Here is a 17,818-nt window from a genome sequence, read left to right on the forward strand (position 1 = left end):
TCAGGTTGCTGCCACTAATATGGGCTCTAATGTTCTGATGACAAACTTTCGTATGTTAGTTAACCCTTTAGATATTGCTATGAATGATTTTTTTACAGGTGGCAGTTGTGTTCCAATATGTTTCTGTTAATAAGGATACAGATGTTGGTCTTACTGTCATCCAGACTTTTAAATCATGAGAAGGGCTATTGTCTCATGTCTGGGAAAATCCTATTTACAATAACATCTAGACTGAAAGAATATGTTTCACTGACAGTGAACAAACAAGCAGAGTAGTACCTACTTTCATAATTAAATTTTAAAATTACCACTATTATAGTTTCACCATCACTTTCAGTAGGCAAATATGTTATCCATCAGCAATTTTACAAATATTTGCATCAAAACTTTTCTTTATTACTTTCACTACACATTCAGTTAGTAGATGCACAGTTGATGGGGCTCCCATGTCTTATCTAAAGACATAGCAAGTCTGTTCTCCTCCCCTCTTTTTAAAATTGTCAATTATCTCTACCAGAAAAGGAGAAGCTGTTAGTAGATACAGCATGTCTTATAACCAAGTGACAAAATAATTTTTTTTTATTATAATCATATAAACAATACACAATGTATATAATTTCATTGATTACATGGTTCAGTACTGTTTTTACTTATTTTCAGTTAGGTAGTATTAAATTATTTTATATGAATATTTCATAATTACCACTTGCAGCTAGCTAAGTAGCTCGACTTTTACTTATTTTACTTTACTTTTTATGAAAATATCTAAAGAGAATACTGGATGTCCAGGTGAACATGAATATGACATTGTGTGTATCACCTAGGTGTACAGATTCTACTTTACATAGTTACATAGTTACATAGTTTGTGAGGTCGAAAAAGACATCAGTCCATCCAGTTTAACCTATGATGTGTGTACTTTTAGAATGAACTCTTTGGTTATTTGGCTGAGAGGTGATTTTTCAATTTTATTATGGTAAACGGTCTTTTAACTGAATTCTAGTCTTAAAATGACAATAAAAATATTAGTTGAAGATGAAGGTATTTATATAAGATATAGTTTTATATGTAACTATTATTTTGAATACTGATTAGCATTTTTTTTCTAGTTTAAACAACTTTACATTTATTTGTATTATTAAACTTTTATAAATAGAATTTGCTTAAACAATTCTATTATTGTTCTTTCATATAGTTATTGTATTAAGTACTGCAATTAGTAGCCATTTAAATGTATTTTACATGTGTTTAAATTATACTTGTTTATTATAAATAGGATTACATTTATATTTTTCTGAATATCATGTTAATAATGGGAAAATGAAAAAGATTGTTAGCTTATGATTCTGGGAAAGTAGTGCTATTTTTTAAAATACTTACTATTGGTCAATGTAAAACATGAATTCCAAAGCTTTAATAGTAAATCATTTTTTTACTGGTTAATTTAACAACCTTAAGCATTTATCCCTAATTTTCATTCTATGCTTTACAAATTTGTGATCACTTTGTTTACAGTGCATAAAAATACCAATATAAGTGTTCCATTGTAAAAAAAAAAAAAAAAATAATTAGAAACCATAAATACATAAATAAACCTTTTCTGAAACATTTGTAAAGATAAAATGTTTGTATCATGGGGGAACATATAATATATATATATATATATATATATATATATATATATATATAATATAATATATAATGAATAATGAATCAGGGTACATTTTGAACATCATTTTATGATAGGCCTTACAGCACTGAATGAGGTTAGAGATTGGCAACTTTATGCATGATCTTTTGTTTTGATTCTGGTTAAATGCTTACAAATTAATTAAAATAAGTTATTCTTTAAAAATGCAGCTTTTAACAATTTGTATTAGATCTATCCCTGGCAAGCAGGGGTATTCATTAAGAGAACAAGCTATTGAACTTGTAGTCACATAAAACGTTAGGTATGCAGTTCTTAAAAGTACAGCTTTAATTGCAGATGTCTCACTGTCTTTTCCAATGATAAGGCAATTATCAAAAAAAAAAAAAAAAAAGAGTTAAAGACCATGTATAATAATTCAGTTAAAACAAGGACAACAGAACTTTTTTTATGCTTTTTTCTGAACAATTTTTTTTTTTTTTCATTAAACAAGAAAACAATGAAAACAAAATTCTAGCGTTTTAAAAACCTTGTGCACACATTTTCATTGTGAACATGTTGCAGTTTAACATTTAGACACTAGATGACACTGTGCACTAATTTATGACATCAGTTTAAAGAATGAATAGATGTATTTGTTAATACCAACTGTGCTTCTTGAAGCTGGGGTTTCGGCCATGATAGATTTCATTTTCCTTATTGTAGAAATCAATTGAGAGTGCATGCCTTATTTACAAGAGAAACTATCATCTCCAGTCTGGGAATTTAAGAAATGTTTAATCAAAATCTGGATTATCAAGCAAAAAATAGGTTTATCCATTTCTTTTTGCTACAAATGTCATGGGATGTCATCTTGAGTCAGCTGCATTATATCATCCCAGAGGAATCCAAGCACGGAACGTTTGTTGGAAGAATTGCTCAGGATCTGGGACTGGACATAGGTGAGATTAATTCCAGAATGTTACGTGTTATCTCTGTGGATGAAAAAGAATATTTCCAAGTTAATCTACAGAATGGAATATTGTTTATTAAGGAGACAATAGACAGAGAGCTGCTGTGTCCAGAAACACCCTTCTGTATTATTCCTCTGCAGGTTATTGTAGACAAGCCTGTGCAGATGTATCGTGTAGATGTTGAAATAGAAGACATTAATGACAATAGTCCAGCCTTCACTTCCAGAATTTATAATCTAATCATCTCAGAACTCAGACCTGCAGGATCTCATTTCCCTTTAAAGGCGGCATCTGATCCAGACCATGGAACAAATTCTATTATAAACTATGAGCTCAGTGCTAATGATTATTTTGCATTAGATTTTCAGAAATACATGAACCAGATCAGGTCTTTAGAGCTTGTGCTGAAGAAACCTCTTGACAGAGAAAAGGAGTCTGTTCACAATCTGACACTGATAGCCTACGATGGTGGAAAACCTCGATTAAGTGGTACAACACAAATAGTAATTAACGTTGAAGATGTTAATGATAATGCCCCCTCATTTGATCAGCCATTTTACCAGTGTAGTGTGGTTGAAAATGCGCCAAAGGGATCTCTGGTGTTTAAATTAAATGCTACAGATCTAGATCAGGGACAGAATGGTGAAATATTTTATGAATTTAATAGTGTGGAGAAAGTGAGAACAGTTTTTATTCTTGATAAACATTCAGGAGAAATTCGAGTAAAAGGTGAAATAGACTTTGAAAAGATCAAAATGTATGAAATTCAAATTGATGCAATTGATAATGGGGATCATCCAATGATTGGACACTGTAAAATCTTAGTGAGTGTTATAGATGTCAATGACAATCCCCCTGAGATGACAGTGACATCACTTTCTGTTCCTGTTCCTGAAAATTCACCTCTAGGAACCACTGTTGCAATTATCACAGTACGGGACAAAGACTCAGGGTCAAATGGAAAAGTAAATTGCTATATTTCTGTAGATGTACCCTTCAAAATCAATTCGGCATACACAGGTGACTTTTCACTGACACTAAATCACCCATTAGATCGAGAAAGTAAAGATGAATATGAAGTTGTAATTACTGCAAGAGATTTAGGTTCCCCATCTCTATCAATCTCAAAAACGATAAAAGTTCCTATTAGTGATGTGAATGACAATGCACCCCACTTTAACCAACTTGTTGACATAATCTTTATCAAAGAAAACAACCCACCAGGATCTCATGTTTATACAGCCTCAGCCACTGACCCAGATATTGCCCAGAATTCTTTTATTACATATTCAGTCAGTGTTGGCACCATTGATGGAATTCCCATTTCTTCCTACATCTCCGTCAATCCAGAAAATGGAAAGATATTCACTTTGGTATCATTTGATCATGAACAGCTCAGTTACTTCCAGTGTCACATAACAGCTACTGATGCTGGTTTGCCTCCACTCAGTTCTATTCTAACACTAAATATTTTTATTGAAGATATTAATGACAATGCACCTATGTTTCCTGCATCTTATTCTGCAATGACAATTAGGACCCCTAAATCAGCCCATCCTGGAAACCTAATAACTAAGGTTAGAGCTATTGATATGGATTCTGGTTACAATGCCTGGGTGTCATATACATTTAAGGAGTCATCAGTAAAAGTGCCATTTATTATTTCTGAAAAAAACGGAGAAATTAGTCTAAAACGGCCATTTTCAGATTCAGATATTGAAGAATACAGACTAGTCATAGTTGCACAGGACCATGGGAATCCAGTGATGACAAGTCTAATGGAAATATTTATCTCCTTAGTGGAATCAAATGAAGAAATCAACACAATTGATACTAGTGAGTCAAAAAGCAATAAGGAGGAGTTTTCAGACACAAACATATACTTAGTTGTTGCTATTTGCATAATATCAAGTATATTTCTCATTACCTTAATCACCTTTACTGTTTTAAGATGGCAAAAGTACAAAGAGGAAGTCAATGATTTAAAAGAAAATTACAAAATATGTTCAAATACTGGAGGCAGTTGGATGTATTCTCAGCATACCCAGTATCGGGTTTGCTCAAACTCACTTCAAGGCAAAAATGACTTAATCGTTTTCACACCAAATAGCTCTCAAAACCCAAGTAACGAAGAACATCAAAATCAAGAAAGTGTTAGACCAGCTTCTTTCTATCAGGTAAAATATTTCCTAACTATTACAGTATGTGTATTTTTAAATAATTTTCTCATGACCTCAAAAGCTTTAAAGCTGAATTGCATGCATTTATCGAAATACTAATTTGAAATGCCTACATGGGAACACTTCAGCTGTTGAGGATTTTTATTTTTAGCCAGTCAGTTTTGTGATGTATGTATGTTCAAATCAAAAGATGCACCGAAAACACACAATAAGAGTCTATGGGGTTGATTTACTAAAACTGGAAATTGCAAAGTCTGCTGCATCTCTACATAGAAACCAATCAGCTTCCAGTTTTGTTTTGGCAAAGCTTAATTGAACAAGCTGAAGTTAGAAGCTGATTGGCTACCACAGGTGCACCAGTGTGTATTTTATTGATCGACCAATGGTAAACGTATCACTACAATAATCCAATGCATTTTGGGGGCCAAAAAAGTCTACCTTTATCAGGGCATCTATCACAGTGTCTACCGGACTCAAACAATGGCAACTTGGGTATATCAAATCAAAGCAAGGGAGATCTCTATCACAGCTGCAATGTTGTGTAATGCTGCCACTTGTGTAATAGATATGTGTTTGTTTGGTTTTAACTTATTTAAAAATGCGTGTGAGGGGATTTACTGCAAATCACACCAGAAGAAATGCAATCTTGATAGACTTTCTTGCATTTTTCCTCTCTACAACACTATATCATTTGATCCCTCTGTAACTGCACTTTGTAAGGCTTTGTTAGCACGGAGGCTAAATATGGTATTAGGAAGAAAATTTACCATTTTGTGTATATTTTCCTAAAGAAATTATCAGACTGCAAAAAATATTTAGCAATGTGTGTTGAGGCACAAATAAAAAAATTTTGATTATATTGTGATCATATTTTGTGCTAGAATCCCTATGTAGCGTATTTCTTTCAGATAGGGTTAACACATTTTCTTGTTACAGGATACCTAATTTAATAAAGAAAACTTTAACTATATCAGCAGAGATCATCTTTAACAATAATTGTTCTCTAGAGAAAATAGAAACATCCTTCAGCATTCAGTGATCCACTGCCCAACTAGTATTGGGAGAATAAGAGTTACCTGTCCCCACCATCTCCAGTAGCAGTCCCATTATGCTCACCAAACTGTATCCCTTCTCACCAGCATATATAAACGCATACATATGAGGTCTGCATTTATCAAAGTAAGTACAAGTCTTGTTCTGCTCATTCTGCAGTTAAGGTAAGCAGTGCTTGGAGCGCCAGTAGGCAGCTTTGTGAGCTCTGTTTGTATGGTGTGCATACATGGAATGATGTCACTTGTTGCTAGAAGATCCAGACAAACAGACTTCAATTGAGCTTTGCATCTTTCTCCAAGCTAACTGGTGCACAATGAACCAACATTTTAAAAATGTAAAAATTGTTGGCACAAGAAGTGTTTTTCTTGATTCCTGTGCTTATTTGGTGAAGTTTCATGTGTTTTATGGTTTCCTGAGGTAGAAAATGCTCTAAAGACAATTCTGAGGACAAACATTTAGCAAACAGATTAAGTGTTGATCAGTGTGTAGCTTTAAGTAAACAAAAAAAAAAAACCTGTGTGGAGTCTGAAATATTATTCCATGAAGATCAACGATACATAGATAACATATATTTGACTTGAGTTTATATCTTAACTAATAACGTGTTCTGTGCTCTTTAGATATATTTTGGAAAACATTAATTGAAATACAAAAGACAGAAATCAAAGCTGATTCCCATTTTCTGTGGTGAGACAACAGTTAATGTTTTATTGTACTCATGCATCTGCTAGCAAAGTTTTTTTTATTTTTATAGTAAAAGCGTTAGACTGCTCACTAAAAGGGAAAAAAAAATGTATAATATGACATAATAAGCTTTAACTACCACTGAATAGTAGCTCCTAGCTACTCCTAAACCAGTGATTTAGAAGGTGTAATTAGATGCATATTTTCATATATTTTAATGGTCTTAATATGGTATGTTGCTTACATTTTGTAGTTTATAAACAAATTTGAAATGGGGATATATAGGAGAAATTGTGGAATGTCTACCTTAATGATATTTTTATTTTATTCTGCTCTGTTATTTGAAAACAACCGCCTGAGTCAGTGGACAGCATAAAAGCTTTCAAATCCCTTTTATGTTAATCCATCATATATTGACCCAGATTACTTTATCTGTGAATAATTTATAGTTTAAAAGTGCATAATTCATAGAATAAAATAAAAGACTAAATCAAATAACTAACTTGAACCCATGCAAATAACATATTTAGAATGTTTGGAGAAACAAAATACCCAGTCAGTTATGAAAACAAATTTGGCTAGATAATTCTCGATACCACATTACAAAAACCAAGCAGGTTAATAATGATTATAATATATGAGAAGTCACATCCACTCCATTATATGTTCACACCAGTAAGCTGTTGCACTTACCAAGTTATGTAATGACTAAGTTCCCACACATTTTGCATTCTTGAGAAGTCCTGCGTTAAAGTGTGAAGTGGTTCCTGGCATGAAAGTTGTTCTTGAACACAGCTGTTCTCTTTTCTTGCCATGATTTCCATAAAACATGTTTCATCAAAATTGTGGCATCTCATTAAATACTAATGCACAAAATATTGCAGCTATATCCCTGGCAGTTTAACCATTTAAATTGTTTTAAATATTGCACTAAAAGTAGTTATAGGGAAACATTTTCTTTTCATGCAATATGAAAAAGAGGCACTAGATGTCATTCTATACCAACTTATTGCAGCAGGGCAATGTGAATTCATAGCATCACTGCAGGCTGCAGAACATTTTGCTGTTAAGGGTTTCGGCCATGACAGATTTTTATTACCATTTTGTGGATATTTTCTGGTAGTGAATGCCTTGTTTGCTGAAAAAAATTACTAACTCCATCATCTTTGGATTCAAGAGATGCTCAGGAAACAGAGCTATCAATCAAGAAGCAGGTTGGTCCATTACATTTTGTTGCAAATGTCTTGGGATGTGGTTCTGAGTCAGCTGCATTATATCATCCCGGAGGAATCCAAACATGGCACCTTCGTAGGAAGAATTGCTCAGGATCTGGGTTTGGGCTTAGGTGAGATTAATTCCAGAATGTTACGTGTTGTCTCTAGAGATGAGAAGGAATATTTCCAGGTAAATCTGCAGAATGGAATTCTGTTTGTTAAAGAGACAATAGACAGAGAACTTTTGTGTCCTGACACACCATTCTGTATCATTCCTCTGCAGGTTATTGTAGATAAGCCTGTGCAGATGTATCGTGTAGATGTTGAAATAGAAGATATAAATGACAATAGCCCAACATTCTCTTCCACTGTGACTAATTTATTAATATCAGAAGTCAGACCTGCAGGATCTCATTTTCTACTGAAAGGTGCTGTTGATCCAGATCTAGGAACAAATTCCATTACCAATTATGAGCTTAGTGCCAGTGATTATTTTACATTAGATTTTCAGAAATATATGAACCAAATCAGATCTTTGGAGCTTGTACTAAAGAAATCACTAGACAGAGAAAAGCAGGCAGTTCACAATCTGACACTCACAGCCTATGATGAAGGCAAACCAAGATTAAGTGGTACAACTCAAATAATAATTAATGTTGAAGATTTGAATGATAATGCCCCCTTCTTTGATCAACCATTTTATCAGTGCAATGTGATTGAAAATGTTCATATAGGATTCCTAGTGTTTAAACTGAATGCTACAGATTTAGATCAAGGGAAAAATGCTGAAATAGTATATGAATTTGGTAACATGGAAATGGAAGAAGTGAGGAAGATTTTCAGCTTAGATAAACATACTGGAGAAATAAGAGTAATTAGTGAAATAGACTTTGAAAAGACAAAAATGTATGAAATTCAAGTTGATGCTATTGATAAAGGGGAGCACCCAATGGTTGGACACTGTAAAGTTCTAGTAACTGTTGTTGATGTTAATGACAATCCTCCTGAAATGACAGTGACATCATTATCAGTTCCTGTTCCTGAGGATTCCCCACAAGGGACAACAGTTGCCATAATTAGTGTTCATGACAGAGATTCTGGATTCAATGGCAAAGTCCAGTGCCACCTTTCTGATCATTCCCCTTTTAAAATGAATCCAGCATTTATGGGAGATTTTTCATTGACTGTGAATCAACCATTGGATAGAGAAATAAAGAGTGAATATGAAGTTTTAATAACAGCAAGGGATGAAGGTTCTCCATCCCTTTCAGTTTCAAAATCTATAAAAGTTTCTATAAGCGATGTTAATGATAATGCCCCCAAATTTCAACAGCCTGCTGATACTATCTTCATCAAGGAAAATAACCCTCCGGGATCTCATATTTACACAGTATCAGCTTATGATCCAGATGTTGGCCAGAATTCCTTCATCACATATTCAATAATGGATAGCACCATTGATCGTATCCCCATATCTTCCTACATTTCTATCAATCCAGAGAATGGGAAATTATTTGCATTAGTGTCATTTGACCATGAACAAGTCACATATTTTCAGTGCCATATAAAGGCCTCCGATGCTGGTCTACCACCACTAAGCTCAAATTTAACACTAAATATTTTTATTGAAGATATAAATGACAACGCACCAACCTTTCCATTATCTTATTCTCCGATGTCAATTAAAACTACAAAATCAGCACAACCTGGACAGCTGGTTACAAAAGTGAGAGCTATGGACATAGATTCTGGATATAATGCCTGGATATCTTACAATTTTAAGGAACCATTAGTAAAAGCACCATTTGTAATTTCTGAAACAACTGGAGATATTAGTCTAAGACGTGCATTATCAGATTCAGATGTTGATGAATACCATTTAGTTGTAGTTGCTCAAGATCATGGAGACCCAGTCATGACCGCAGTTACACAAATTGCAATCTTTTTCATAGAAGCTGGTGAAGAAATCAAGCTTATTGATAATAATTCAAAAAATGGTGATGAAGAATTTTCTGACACAAACATTTACTTAGTTGTTGCCATATGCATAATATCAAGCATATTTCTCATTACAATAATTGCCTTCACTATTCTTAGATGGCAAAAATATAGGGATGAAGTCAATGACCTTAAAGAAAGTTACAAAATTTGTTCTAACACCGGTGGTAGCTGGATGTATTCACAACACACTCAATACCGAGTATATTCAAACTCACAGCAGGGTAAGAATGACTTAATTGTCTTTACACCAAATGGTTCTCAACTAGCAAATAATGAAGATGCAACTCCACAAAATCAAAGACCAAATTCTTCATATCAGGTAAGGTAAAGCTTAAATGACTTATGACTGATCAAGCTCAACATACAATGTTCTGTTTAAGCCACAGCTAAAAGCAAGAACATGTGTTTGGTTATAAATGGCTTAATGCAAAGTTGTAAACTATTTGTTTAGTAAAGGCATTTTGAAACGTAGAAAGATATATACAAAATATATTCCCTGCGCCAAGTTTTGGGGTGACTAGGTGGGTGTAAAAATTGATAAAAGTACTATTAATATATTTTAAAACTATTAAAATAACTAAATAAGCAGCTGCTGTAAAAATGAGTATATGCCACAGAAATGGTCTTTAAAAAGGCCAAAATACAGCGCTTGCTAATAAAATAAACAACTAAAATCTTACGGATTAAAATTAACAATAAAATCTAACCTGTGCTTGTAAAGTGCCAATGTGTCTTCATAAATATCACTTGATTGTTAAAAACGTATTTAAATAGTATAAAATTAGATATAATTATATTAAATTGTATAAAACGTGACAGTGGATCATATAAATGAGTGACTGTGACTCCAATAAATATCATCAAAAAAATTAACAATCTGTAAAGGGAAAAATTATATGAAAAAGTCCATCAATAAAAGGTGATCATGCTCAAGCAATTAATGTCCTCAGTAAGTGGTATCCACAAAAAGTGCAAACAAAGATGGCGGCAGCAAACCATGTGCTCACCTCTGTTGGCCTACAGAGGTGAGCACATGGTTTGCTGCCGCCATCTTTGTTTGTACTACATTCCGGGGTCCAGAGGAGCCATTATCAGCCCTCAGGACAGTGTAAAGGGGAGAGCCACTCAGCCCAGAGGGCAAACAAAGCCTGAAAGGTCTTAGTGTCATATGGCACATAAGACCCACGTTATCTGGTAAGTGACCCATCTTATTCAATTTTGGAACAAGCAATCGATACTGTGAAAATCAAGACAGAGCACTTGCACTTTTTGTGGATACCACTTACTGAGGACATTAATTGCTTGAGCATAATCACCTTTTATTGATGGACTTTTTCATATCATTTTTCCCTTTACAGATTTTTTTGATGATATTTATTGGAGTCACAGTCACTCATTTATATGATCCACTGTCACGTTTTATACAATTTAATATAATTATATCCAATTTTATACTATTTAAATAAATTTTTAACAATCAAGTGATATTTATAAAGACACATTGGCACTTTACAAGCACAGGTTAGATTTTATTGCTAATTTTAATCCGTAAGATTTTAGTTGTTTATTTTATTAGCAAGCACTGTATTTTGGCCTTTTTAAAGACCATTTCTGTGGCATTTTGAAATGTAACTTGAGTAGAGAGACTCCAACTCAAAAGTAATGGTTGTATTCATAGCACCATTAAAAATAGATTGTTGTTGTTCCATGCTGCATTTTATGTAAGAAATAGACTAATTACAATTACATAAATGCAAAGCCTACTTAGGATACAAGAACTCAACACACAACTGTATGTTCAAAATATGAAAATGTATAGATTGTATCACCCATGCTAAATACTCTGCTGTGGTCTCATACATTTACAGAGCAACACATTCAATTTTATATTGTTTTACTGTGCATGGGCCTACCTGGTTTCACATGTTCCAAATGTTTTAATCATGGTTTTAAAGTGATTGTGAATGTGAAGGAGATATATATATATATATATATATATATATATATATATATATATATATATATATAATTATACTCACTGTATATTGCCTCATAGGCCTTCACATTCTGCTAACAGCAGGGGCCTCATATATATGCTTTCATCGTATGTATTTTTTTTACTTAGAAATGCAAGAAGCTAGCAGTTTGCTGAAAACAGCTGCAAACATGATAGTTGGAACAATGCTTTGCATGATGAACATGTGTATGATTCCCTCAATCCACAGTATATAAAGGTTACAGTCAAATAAAACGTTTTTTTGTTTGCATGTACTATAAATTGAGGTGATCAAAGTTCACTAACCTGAAATAGCCTGTTTATTTTATCAAATAATATATTTCTATTTACCAGACTGAATTCATATTCAAGATTATTTCAATTTTGCAAGTGTTTTTTATTCATTTATTCATTTTTATACATAAAATATTTTTTTCTTCCGCCTATAATGGTTCTATTTTCTGCTGGCTTCATAGATCATAATAGTTAATAGCAAGCAAAAGCTAACAATTTTTAAAAGAACAAAAACTGTTATGTCTTTGATAACTGATTTTTACATAGAAAATATCTTAAAAAATAAAAAGTAAAAAATAATATAATAAGTGAATGTGGTAACTTCAAATAATTCATATAGTAAAACATTTGGTAAACTGACAAAACAGGAAAATAATAGAAAATTAACAGATGATGCATGGTAACTAAAAAAAAAAAAAAAGCAAAAAACAAAACAAAACACAAGAAAACAGGTATTTTGGTTAAGCTATTATTCATCTAATTTTTAAAAATAATTATTTTGCTTTCTCTTAACTCTCCATTCATTGTAATGATGGAGAGGTTAATTAAATGAGAGAAAACTATTTACCACTGGCAAATTACAGCTGCTGATATAGTAATTTATAGTTTTTAAGAGGCAATAACTAACAACTTGTTTCACATGTACATACAAATGTGCACCACACGTTGTCTATGCCATTGCAAGCAGCTAACTACTCAGTCAAACAACATATGACATAAAAAAACCTGTTTTGTAATTTTGTGCAGTCAGTCTTGACTGAGGTATCAGTCAGCACCCCCAGGTCCTTGGTCTTCAAAGCTTATTCAGGAACATACCCAAGCCTGCTAATAGGATAATTAGGGAGCAGCTACATACCTATGAGGTCAACCCCCTGTTGCTCTTGTTTTGACATGTTTATTATAAGAATGTGTATACTGCAGTGGAACCTGATTAGCCTTATTCCTGGGCCACCTTCCCATCTGAGTGCTGTTACACAAAAGATTGCAGGAGACTTATAACAAAACAAAGTTCTGGTAATTATATTTGTGTCCTTTTTTTTGTGAACCTTTAACTTTAAGGTACTTAGTAGTCATAAATTGTTCCACAGTTTTTGGGAGTAAACATGCTCATATACAGATAAGTACACAATATTATATCTTAGTAACTGAGAAATAAAGATGAGCAAAACCAGAATGGATTTCCTAATCTGATTGTGGAGGATGAATAATATTCATTGACCTTTTTAAAGTATAGTTAGGTCTACTAAACTGCATATACAAACCATGAGATAACACAAAAATATTGCCCTAGTTAAAGTCAAACACAGCACTGCTGAAAAAAATGCAAGACACTGAACACACAAAGGTGGTTGATTTACTAAAGGCAAATATGAATTACTCTTTGCAAAAAAAAAGTTGCATTTTGTAAGGCGATTTACCCCGAAGCTTAACAAATGTGTTGATGTAACACTTTGCAAACAATATCCAATCATGTGCAAAGAAAATAAATACCACAGTTGTAATACACTTACAACTGTGGGTTTATCCTGTCTGACTCTGCCAAGATCTTCATTGTGCAGCCTGTTAGACACCTGACAGCCTCTTAACATATATCATCACTTATAGTCCAGCTCTTGCCATGTTTGCATGCTATGATCTGCGTTCATTTCCTTAGAAATGTCATATGAGCATCGCGGTGCATATGCTTTTCAACATACACTATTTAGTTCCTTTATTAATCAATGCAACATACAAAGATGCTTTAATTGCTGATTAACAGGTAAATGTTGCTATGTGGATTTTATGCTGACCTTACTAAAAGATACTTTTGAAATATTTAATACTAAGGCTCCTAGATGTAAAACAGTATACAATTTGTGCCTTCAATGTACTTTAAAGTTGGAGTTTATATAATTATATTATATACTTTTGTCCATAATTGAACACATATGCAGTAACTCCAAGTAAGAAATCTGCAAAATGTCACCATGGTACCCATGATAATACAATGATTGTCACATTGATAGGTACAGTCGGAAAGCTTCAATTCATAGGGATTCTGCAGTATCTGCAGATACTCCCTTGTTGGCTGATTTGAAAGAATGAACCAAGATAGCCAAGATAGATAATTTCAAGCTACATACTATTGTTTCCGTCAAGTTAACATTAGCATTAGGCATATACATGCACATTTGGCTTTAAAAAAAATATTTTATAAAAAAGTTTGCTTGGAAGAAAAAATGTGCCTTAATGGCTTAGTATGTAAATAGCTGATAGTTTAGCATGGTGGTCTTTTCTGCCAGTGGAAATATAGTTATGTATAAATATTGAAAAGCTTATATTCATACTTGGTAATTCTATTTCATTTTATTACCACTTTCTAAACCAGTTTATGTATTAATTTTACTGGGTTAGTAACTAAATATTTGTTATGGTTCTACTGTTCATTTTTGTGCAAAAAAAGCTATACAATATCCTAATTATCCTAAATAAATTGTACATATTTGTCTACTATTAAGATTGTTTTATGAGATAAATTACGTTTATTGAACAAAAGAACTTTCTTGAAATTATACTGCATTTTGTACAACCTGCTGTTAGTGTGTATAATATCTGAACATATATGAACATACTGTAAATTAAAAACTTTGGTTTTAAACACATAGAACAACATAATACAAAATGTATTGCATTAAATAAATTTAGGCTGACAGACAATTGAATATTGCTTTGCTAAACACAAGCTTACTCTTGTTAGATGCAATATGAAAATTAGACAGTAGATGTCACTCTATACCAATTAATTGCAGCAGGACAAAGACAACTAACTGTATATTACCATTATTGCCAGCTGGGAAATTTGCTGTAGGGGTTTCGGCCATGATAGATGTTTTTTTTCCGGTGATGTGGATATTCTCAGAGTGAATGCCTTATTTACCATCTTCATCATCAGTGATTTCAAGACATGCTAAGGGAAAAGGATTTAAAAGCAAAATGCAGGCTTCATTATTTGTTGCTACTATACATGTTTTTGGATGTGGCTCTGAGTCAGCTGCATTATATCATCCCAGAGGAATCCAAACACGGCACCTTTGTTGGAAGAATTGCACAGGATCTGGGATTGGACATAGGTGAGATTAATTCCAGAATGTTACATATTGTCTCTAGAGATGAGAAGGAATATTTCCAGGTGAATCTGCAAAATGGAATCTTGTTTGTTAAAGAGACTATAGACAGGGAGATGCTGTGTCAAAATACACCATTCTGTACCATTCCTCTGCAGGTTATTGTAGATAAGCCTGTGCAGATGTATCGTGTAGAAGTTGAAATAGAAGATATTAATGATAATAGTCCAACATTTTCTTCCATTATGAATAATTTAATAATATCTGAGCTGATTCCTGCAGGATCTCGCTTTCCATTGAAAGTTGCCATTGATCCAGATCTTGGAAAAAATTCTATTACTAATTATGAGCTCAGTCCCAGTGATTATTTTGCATTAGATTTTCAGAAATATATGAACCAAATCAGATCATTAGAACTTGTACTTAGGAAATCTCTAGACAGAGAAAAGCAGTCAGTTCACAATTTGATACTCACAGCCTATGATGGAGGCAATCCTAGGCTAAGTGGTACAACCCAAATAATGATTCACGTTGAAGATCTTAATGATAATGCCCCTTTATTTGATAAGCCATTTTACCAGTGCAGCATAACTGAAAATGCTTCTAAAGGAAGCTTAGTCTTTAAGCTGAATGCTACCGATTTGGATCAAGGAAAGAATGGTGAAATATCATATGAATTTGGGGACATGGTGATGGAAGAGGTGACTAGAGTTTTTAGTCTTGATCAACATACAGGAGAAATAAGAGTGAAAGGTGAAATTGATTTTGAAAAGACGAACATGTATGAAATTCAAGTTGATGCAATTGACAATGGGGATAATCCAATGGTTGGGCATTGTAAAGTTCTAGTTACTGTTGTGGATGTCAACGACAATCCCCCTGAGATGACAATTACATCATTATCAGTTCCTGTTGCAGAGGATTCTCCCCAAGGGACAACTGTTGCAATTATTAGTATACATGACAGAGATTCAGGATCAAATGGAAAAGTTCAATGTCACATTTCTGAACAAGTACCGTTTAAAGTAAATCCAGCATTTATGGGGGATTTTTCAGTGACAGTAAATGGACCGTTAGATCGGGAAAAAAAAGATAATTATGAAATTACAATTACTGCAAGAGATGAAGGCTCTCCCACTCTATCAGTTTCAAAAAGTATAAGAGTTATAATAAGCGATGTAAATGACAATGCACCTAGGTTTATTCAACCCAGTGATACGATCTATATCAAGGAAAACAATGCACCAGGTTCTTCTATTTACACAGCTTCAGCATATGATCCAGATATAGGCCAGAATTCCTTCATAACATATTCAATTGCAGACGGTAACATTGATGGAATTCCCCTTTCTTTCTACATCTCCATCAATCCAGAAAATGGGAAGGTTTTTGCTTTAGTGTCCTTTGATCACGAACAAATCAAATATCTCCAGTGCCACATAAGAGCAACTGATGCTGGTCTACCTCCACTCAGCTCTAACCAAACATTAAATATCTTTACTGAGGATATTAATGATAACGCTCCAATGTTTTCTCCTCTTTATTCTCCAACTACCATTATGACTCCAAAGTCTGCTCAAGCTGGATATCTGGTAGCTAAAATCAGAGCAGTGGATCTAGATTCAGGATACAATGCTTTGATGTCTTATAATTTTAAAGATTCACTAGGAAAAGATCCATTCATTATTTCTCAACAAACTGGTGAAATAATTTTAAAACGTTCATTTGTAGAGTCAGATAATGATGAATATAGATTACTAGTGGTTGCTAAGGACCATGGTGAACCAGTCATGACAGCACTCACACAAGTAATTATTTCTTTGGTGGAACCAGGAGAACGAGTGAATTTGGATAATCATGACTTGCAGAGCAATAATGATGACTTTTCTACCACAAATATTTATTTGGTTGTTGCGATCTGCATAATCTCAAGTATATTTCTCATCACATTAATTGCCTTCACTGTTTTACGATGGCAAAAATACAAAGAAGAGGTCAACGATTTAAAAGAAAATTACAAGATTTGTTCCAATACTGGAGGCAGTTGGATGTACTCTCAACATACTCAGTACAGAGTGTGTTCAAACTCACACCAAACTAAAAATGACCTGATTTTATTCACTCCAAATAGTTCTCAGGCTCCAAGCAATGAAGAGAATGTGAGCCAGCAAAGTGCTATAATACATTCCTCAAGCAAGGTAAGGTCACTGTAGCTATATAAAAAATAAAAAATAAATATATATATATATATATATATATATATATATATATATATATATATATATATATATATATATATATATATATATATATACATATAGTGCACTATTTAAGCAAGTAAGCAAATTGAGCCTACATATGTGTTTGCTATTTTTTTTTTTAAACACTTAAAAAAATATGTAAATATAGTATGCCTTATCCTGCCTCCCTATGAGGTCATTTTTATCAGGGATTTATATTTATATGCATTCTGGTAAAAAAAAAATGTGGGATGCATTTAACTAAATTACACAGTCCTCTAAAGAACAAACTTTTGTTTCTAAATAATTTTGGCCAGAGCTCCCCCACCTGACCCGTGAAGCTAAAAAGAGGGCATGATTGTGAAAAGGTTATAAAGCCTTACAAGTTACTGAGATTGTTTCCCAGAAGTCTTCAATTTTAGAACAAAGCCAAAATGTGTAAAAAAAAAAT

At 33.2% G+C, this 17,818-nt stretch overlaps 1 protein-coding gene across 5 annotated transcripts in view; it reads left to right on the forward strand.

Moving 5' to 3' along the window:
- The first annotated feature begins 2,595 nt into the window (after nt 1–2,595).
- Nucleotides 2,596–17,818, forward strand: part of LOC309552109 (protocadherin alpha-C2-like) — a 426,489-nt gene continuing 411,266 nt past the window's right edge. For 2 of the 5 annotated variants that reach the window (XM_082252908.1, XM_082252899.1), the window contains exon 1: nt 7,744–10,052. In XM_082252908.1, coding sequence (XP_082109034.1) covers nt 7,758–10,052 — 2,295 coding nt within the window. In that variant the 5' untranslated portion in view covers nt 7,744–7,757. Of the gene's footprint in view, nt 4,779–7,743; nt 10,053–14,697; nt 17,326–17,818 lie in introns of those variants that run through there. The other 3 variants (XM_082252897.1, XM_082252895.1, XM_082252905.1) reach the window with 3 other exon arrangements.

The sequence above is a fragment of the Pelophylax lessonae genome, assembly GCF_965119305.1.
Source record: "Pelophylax lessonae genome assembly, chromosome: 4".
NCBI lineage: Eukaryota > Metazoa > Chordata > Amphibia > Anura > Ranidae > Pelophylax > Pelophylax lessonae.